The 7,056-nt window shown below is 58.2% G+C and overlaps 3 protein-coding genes across 3 annotated transcripts in view; 2 read left to right on the top strand and 1 right to left on the bottom strand.

The window, feature by feature from the left end:
- Positions 1 to 1,732: 1,732 nt before the first annotated feature.
- Positions 1,733 to 3,647, top strand: PUNSTDRAFT_133535 (uncharacterized protein; the record flags this gene model as incomplete). Its single annotated transcript, XM_007382973.1, has 2 exons — positions 1,733 to 2,423; positions 2,476 to 3,647. The coding sequence occupies 2 exons, from the start codon at positions 1,733 to 1,735 to the stop codon at positions 3,645 to 3,647; spliced, it is 1,863 nt and encodes a 620-aa protein (XP_007383035.1).
- Positions 3,648 to 3,990: 343 nt separating this feature from the next.
- On the bottom strand, positions 3,991 to 5,516 carry PUNSTDRAFT_101668 (acetate and butyrate kinase; the record flags this gene model as incomplete). The annotated part of the gene is made up of 4 exons (XM_007382974.1): positions 3,991 to 4,327; positions 4,409 to 4,775; positions 4,842 to 5,026; positions 5,093 to 5,516. Coding segments are annotated over 4 exons (1,313 nt in total), but the record flags the coding sequence as incomplete, so codon positions are not given.
- Positions 5,517 to 6,071: 555 nt separating this feature from the next.
- PUNSTDRAFT_86220 (phosphoketolase) overlaps positions 6,072 to 7,056 on the top strand; it is a gene marked incomplete at its 5' end in the record, with an annotated part of 3,963 nt that continues 2,978 nt past the window's right edge. The window contains 3 exons of the mRNA XM_007382975.1: positions 6,072 to 6,243; positions 6,310 to 6,489; positions 6,547 to 6,959. Of these exons, the coding sequence (XP_007383037.1) occupies positions 6,072 to 6,243; positions 6,310 to 6,489; positions 6,547 to 6,959 (765 nt within the window). The remainder of the gene's footprint in view (positions 6,244 to 6,309; positions 6,490 to 6,546; positions 6,960 to 7,056) is intronic.

Here is a 7,056-nt window from a genome sequence, read left to right on the forward strand (position 1 = left end):
TGCACCGGGCCACCGGCGGCTCAACGCCCCGGTGGTTCCAGTATCTTGAACGGATTCAACTCCGATTTTCCTGTTTCCTGTTCCCTTTGTCTGACATCATAGCTTCCCTTTGTAGACTTTAGTTTCCCGTCGCTTGCGACGGATCTTTCGGTCCGATCTTTCCGCCTCTTCCGTAGATATGTTCCCTTTGTGTTCCATACGATATCTCTTGTCTCCGAATGTTCCCTTTGTGCGCCGAACGGCGCCTCCGATCTCCGACATCTCCGACTTTACCATTGTTCTCTTTTGTACATATAAACCGTCGAACTGTACCGTAGATAGTCAGTTCGAATATCGACTAAGCTTCACTCTATTCCTCCTGCGGACTCAGAGCGCGTAGCAGCCTAGCGCACGAGCTTAGGCTTGGTCCGCATCCGACCTCGACTTCACCAACGTTTCCGACTTATCGACTTCACGCCGACGCGTCTCCGACGCGTCTCCGATTCCGCTCCGACTTCACTCTTGAGTTCCTCCCTTCTATTTCATTCTATTCTACGTAGATACGTTTCGGACTTCGGTCCTCCGACTCCGTTACCCCTTGCCTGTATCCGATCTTGACACCTGCGCATGAACCGATCCCGGCAGCGGCGGTTCTTACCGGAATATATGCGCGAATGGTTGCCCGCACAGCTGGCGTATATGCACCGGATAGCGCCTGCGCATGAGCCGATTTCTTACCGGAGTATATGCGCGAAGGGTCGCCCGCGCAGCTGGCGTATATGCACCGGATAGTGCCTGCGCATGAGCCGATTTCTTACCGTAATATATGCGCGAAGGGTTGCCCGTGCAGCTGGCGTATATGCACCGGATAGTGCCTGTGCATGAACCGATCCCGGCAGCGGCAGTTCTTACCGGAATATATGCACGAAGGGTCGCCCGCGCAGCTGGCGTATATGCACCGGATAGTGCCTGCGCATGAGCCGATTTCTTACCGGAGTATATGCGCGAAGGGTCGCCCGCGCAGCTGGCGTATATGCACCGGATAGTGCCTGCGCATGAACCGATCCCGGCAGCGGCAGTTCTTACCGGAATATATGCACGAAGGGTCGCCCGCACAGCTGTCGTATATGCACCGGATAGTGCCTGCGCATGAGCCTATCCCGGTAGCGGCGTGGTTCTTACCAGGATATGTATGAGAGGCTACAGTGGTATGTGTGGGCGTGGCAAGGAGAGCCGATGGGGGATGGACAACGGCGGTGTAGACAGAGCTGTAATATATGCACGAGGTGGCAGGTGCGGTGCATCTGCATGAGCCATTGGCCCCGTTTATCATGCAGTACGCGCTGAAGTATCTTGAGAAGGGGAGGTGGCGGTATGTGAGAGCGTTCCGCAAAGAACGCGGATTGGGCAGGTCCAGAGAGAGCGTAGCTGGGATATATGTACGAGGATATACGCACGTGACGGAAGCGCAATGCGTCAACGCCTTGGTATTGCTGGAATATGTAAACCAGGCCCAGCTCACTACTGTTGTACTACGCGAATGTGTACATCCTGGCTGCTGCTGTAGTATATGGCACAGGTTACTGACTGCGCATGCTTTCCCGTCCACACCAGTAGTGCACATATTGCTGGGGTTTATGGCTGAGGTTGATTGCTGGCTCTTATGCACGACCATTCTGCGCCATTTGCTGGTGTACATCTATGGATATAGTCACTAGGGCTGTTTTGGAATTGTCAATATCCCGTCCCTGACATGTACGCGTTCGATGGATGGGATCATCGTGATCTCGCCTTGCGGCGCTTCGGACGTGACTCAGAGAGCAGCATCGCAACTCAAATCCACTCGCTGCTGTGGCTTGCCTCGCATGAGGAACCCAGAGACGGTGTGATCAAGAATTGCATTTCCGATGCACCAGGACCGTGCGTGCGCACCCGTTCTGCCCTCCAACGACGTGATAAATCTTTGCCTGCAACGCCGGAGCAACGCCTGCGTGCATACTGGAAGGCCATCTCCGAGCTGTTAGGGATGGCATGTGTCGGATCTAAAATCCCGGCGCTCGATGTACTCGACAAGGAGTGCAAATACAACGATGCCCAGGGAACCGTCATAATCAACCACGACAAACTTCATCATGCCTTCGATTCGCTGACATCCTTCAACAACACCCAGATTTCGCTCATATTCGAACTACTCAAGTCCGGGCTCGATAAGCTCCTCCGTAATTCGATGAGCGACATTGATGTTTGGTTCGGCCTCTATGTCAACTCACTGGCAATGATGACCTTCATTGCAAATATGAACCGTAGTTTCGGTGCCCCACGCATCGTCTTCCTTCTGAAAACCCTCGCAAACTCCAACCAGTCCTCACTGACAAGCCGCGCGAATGAGAAGATTTTTGCCTTCATTCGCGCACTTGGGAGTCACATGCTGCACATCTGGCTGAGTGCATGCATACCTTTCCTGTGGCGATAGCAAGGCTGACTGGATGTTTGCAGAGCGGGAAGAAATGGCTGACATGCTTGAGCTTGCATGTTTATGCTATGACAGTGACGCGTTTCGGACGGATCCATTGCATCGTCTCCGATTCTGGGCGGCGGTGTCGGTGATCACCAACGCACGTGCACGCCGAAGCGACTCCCAACGCTGGAGCACGGCTATGAGTGTGTTTGGTGACCGTTTGGTAGAGGCGCTCTCGCTATGGACAGAGCCTGGCAACGGACAGCCTATTGCTGCAGGAGACTTGAGGGTGGACTGGAAGCATATAGTCTGGTTCCTGGGACACCATTCCGGCGCCGCCCCCGATTGTTCGATAAAGGTCGCAAAGTTTATTTTGGAAGCTCGTCTGCGCGGGTCCTTCTCGGACGAAATGGTAATGGAGGCATTCATCAACGAGAGTCATTGGTGGGGTACACGCTGGGACAATGCAAATGATGTTTACGAATACTTTGGGTTTAACCCAACATCGGGCAGCGGAGGGGCCGTCGGTCCTTCGTCGGATGCGCGCCCAGGCGCCCTGTCAGTGCTACCACATCCACATTCCGTTCGCGACACGGAGTCAACGTCACATCTCGGTCCAGAACCCAACAAAGAAACCGTCTCCGATGACGATGGTCACGATGGCACGCGATCTGATCATAGGGCTGCCGCGTCTAACGCACTCTCGACTTCCGAGACCCTGCAGGCGCAGCGGACCGACTCTCACTCGAACGGGGAGCCCGGAGGTGGACAGAAGAGCATCGTCGATGACGACTCGCTTCCTCGTGGCGGACAGATTCACCTCGAAAGCCCGAATATCAGTGCCCGGGGTAGCACTTCGTCGACTGTTGCAGGAGAAACTAGTGCGGGGATGGAGCACGGCGTCGGGCCGCCATCGCCTAATACCTCGGACGCGCCGAACACGTCGAATCGAACTTCACACTACGACGGAGTCCCATCGCCGAACCAAAACCAACCGGTGTCTCGCCTCGAAAGCCAGGACAGTGGTGGAGGGCGGGCGGGCGTCACGGACGGCGTTCCCATACAGGCAGGCGTCGAGCGCGATCGCGCTGACAGCACTGGGGTAGGGGACGTAGACGACACCGAGTCGTCGCCGGGGGCGGAGGATGGGTCGTCAGGCTTCTCGGGACGGGACACCGGTGGACGTGTGATGGGGGAATCCGAGGTATGAAGCCCGTTTCTTGCTTTGAAGCGCGGAACACGATAGTAGCTCAGGAGCGCCCATATTGATCGCCCTGGAACATGATAACCTACAGACTGTTGGGCAAGTCTGAGCAAGTGATGTTATTAGTGATACCGGGAGCATGTATTGTTCGTGTTTTCATGACCGTCCGAGGATGTATGGACCATACATGCTTGTCTCCACGGTAGTTGGAGCTGACTTTGACGCGAAAAAGCGTATCGAATTCGATCAGTCTTTACATCGTATCATACACGATCTGTATCTATCCCGACGAGACCGTCAGCGCACCGAAGAGGAGCATGTGTCACAACCGCCCGTACCCCGTACGCCCTCACGTCCAGAACCCATCCTCCAGCACGCACTCCCTCGCCATCTCGTACTGCTCGTCCGTCCTACACACCAACACCCTCTTCCCTTCCCCTTCCCCTCCTTCCGCTGCCGTGATATCCACCACCGCACCCTCCACATCCCCCACATCCGCGTTCTTCTTCGGATCCACGGGTTTGAATCCCAAACACCGCACGCGCTCCGCGACGCGTTCCCGGAGCTCGACCGACTTTTCGCCGATGCCGCCGGAGAAGACGAGGGCGTCAACGTTGCCCTGGAGCGCGACGAAGTAGGCGCCGACGTACCCCAAGATACGATCCACGAACAGATCGAACGCCAACCTACAAAGAAACAAAGAAATAACAACACCCTTCTTTCAGCTTCACGTCCGTCGCGTGTATTTATTTATTTTCCTAACTCACCTCTTCGCGTCCGTATCCCTTTTCGCGATCTCCCTAAAATCGGCGGAACCGGCCATCGCCTTCCACCCGCTCTTCTTGTTCAAGATCTCCTCCGCCTCCGTGACGCCCACGTTCGTCGCGTGCGCGGGGTCGTGCGAGATGCGGCCGGCGGTGTTGGTGTAGTGGAAGATGAGGCTGGGGTCGATCGCGCCGGCGCGGGTGGCGCCGGGCAGGCCGTGTACCGGGGTGAGGCCCATGGAGGTGTCGATGGAGCGGCCGGCGTGGATGGCGCAGGCGGAGGCGCCGGAGCCGAGGTGGAGGGCGATGATGGAGACTGAGGTGGGCGGTTTGCGGAGGTGGGAGGAGACGGTGCGGAGGATGTAGGCGTCTGCGTGTTATGTGGGACGTGAGAGCGACGTAGAAGAGGAGGACAGGGGAGGAGGAAGAAGCTTACAGGAAATACCGTGGAAGCCGTATTTCTTGAGGCCGCGCGGGCGGGCGACGGAGGGGTCGATGGCGTAGGAGGAGACGTGGGCGGGGAGGGCGCGGTGGAAGGTGGTGTCGAAGTAGGCGATGGAGCGCGCGTTCGGGAGGGATTTGAGGCAGGCTTGGATGACAGCTAGCGCGGTGCCGTTGTGTCTGTCCCAGTTCCGGCGTCAGCATGATAGGCATGAAAGAGAGAAAGGGGATATAGAGGAAACGTACAGAGGGGCGAGGTCGGTGAGCTTCTCGATGTGGTGGTAGGTCTCGGAGGAGATGGTGACGGGCTCTGCGTAGTCGCCGCCGTGGACGACGCGGTGGCAGACCTGCTGGATGTCCGCCTTCTTGATGCCGGATTCGTGCTCCAGATGGTCTAGGAAGTAAGAAAACGCGGACGCGTGGTCTTTGATGTCATCCTTTTGTTCTTTCTTAACGTCTTGGGACGAGTCGGACGGAGAGGCGTCTTCGTGCTTGAGGGTGAAGCGCGCGGGCGGAGAGGAGAGGTCGTCGATGGAAGATTCGAGGAGGAGGTCCGCGACGGGGTCCTTGTCCGACGAAGAGGATCCAGAGGGCTTGAAGAGGGAGATCTTGAGGGAAGACGAGCCGGCGTTGACGGAGAGGATCAGGCCTTGTCGTTGGGCAGGCATGGCCGTGGTCGTTGTCTGTACCAAAAGGAATGATCACGGAAAGGATGGTGGTGAAGTCAGTGCGGTCAACATGGTTGGATATCCTCCGTGCGCGGCGTGTTGCGGTCTGTCTCCAAGCGCAGTGCGAGGGAGGAGCGCGTCGACGTCAGCCCTGTGTCATCGCCGGTGAGCGTCCCGAAATAAACCAGCGTTGCGAGCGCGGGACCCCGAGAGCCAAATATGAGCATGTATATTCATGATTGTAGGCTGTAGCGCTCGAGGCAACGAGAGAAATCCAAGCAACATTGATTGTGGTGCTCGTCAACGCGCGGACGACGTTCGGGAGCAAAGCAGCGGGGCGGTGGCGGTGTCAACACACAGCAAAGCGGGTCGCCGGGGTCCTCCTTTCGTCCTGACCGACCTTGACGCGCTTTCGATGAAGTCATGGCTGCCCACCGCGACGGCGCAGAGCGTTACATATACCGCGGACCATCCAACATGGCTCGCCACAGGAAACATACCCCGCCCTCATCATCCTCGTCGACGTCGGCGACGATAACATAGTCGATATCTGAACGATGGGCAAACAAGAAATCTCAGAGCCGAACCCGCCGCCGGACGCGTCCCACCTCCCGGACGCGCTCCTCAAACTCCGCATCGACCTCGACGATGCGAAGAAGACCGTTCTCACCGACGCCGAGCTCTACGCCCTCCAGAAATTCAGAAGAGCAGCAGACTACATCGCGGCCGGTAAGGCGTCCTCCATTTCTCGACGCCGTATTATTGACTAGTCACTGACGAGGATATTCTTACCAGCCATGATCTTCCTGAAGGACAACACCCTCCTGCGCTCGGACGGCACGCTCTCCTTGTCCGACGTCAAACCGCGCCTGCTCGGCCACTGGGGCACCTGCCCAGGTCTCGTCCTCGTGCACGCCCACCTCAACCGGCTCATCCGCAAGACGGGGCTCGACGCCCTCTACGTCGTCGGCCCAGGTCCGTAATGAAAAACCTCATACTTTCCTATCTATGCGCTAATCGACGCGTCTCCAGGCCACGGCGCGCCCGCGCTCCTCGCCTGCCTCTGGCTCGAAGACTCCCTCGCGCCCTTCTACCCCTCCTACCCACGAACCACGTCCGGCCTGCACTCCCTCGTCTCCCGCTTCTCCTGCCCGGGCGGCTTCCCCTCGCACGTCAACGCCGAAACCCCCGGCGCGATCCACGAAGGCGGCGAGCTCGGGTACGCCCTCTCCGTCGCCTTCGGCGCCGTCATGGACAAGCCCGACCTGCTCGCCGTCTGCGTCGTCGGCGACGGCGAGGCCGAGACCGGGCCGACCGCCGCGGCCTGGCACGCCGCCAAGTACCTCGACCCGAAAGAGTCGGGCGCGGTGCTCCCGATCGTGCACGTGAACGGGTTCAAGATCAGCGAGCGGACGGTGTACGGGACGATGGACGACCGCGAGCTCGTCGCGCTCTTCGTCGGGTACGGATATCAGGTCCGGTTCGTGGAGGACCTGGGCGAGATCGATCGCGATCTGGCGGCGAGCTTGGAGTGGGCGGTGG

Source organism: Punctularia strigosozonata, assembly GCF_000264995.1.
Source record: "Punctularia strigosozonata HHB-11173 SS5 unplaced genomic scaffold PUNSTscaffold_5, whole genome shotgun sequence".
Classification (NCBI taxonomy): Eukaryota; Fungi; Basidiomycota; class Agaricomycetes; order Corticiales; family Punctulariaceae; genus Punctularia; species Punctularia strigosozonata.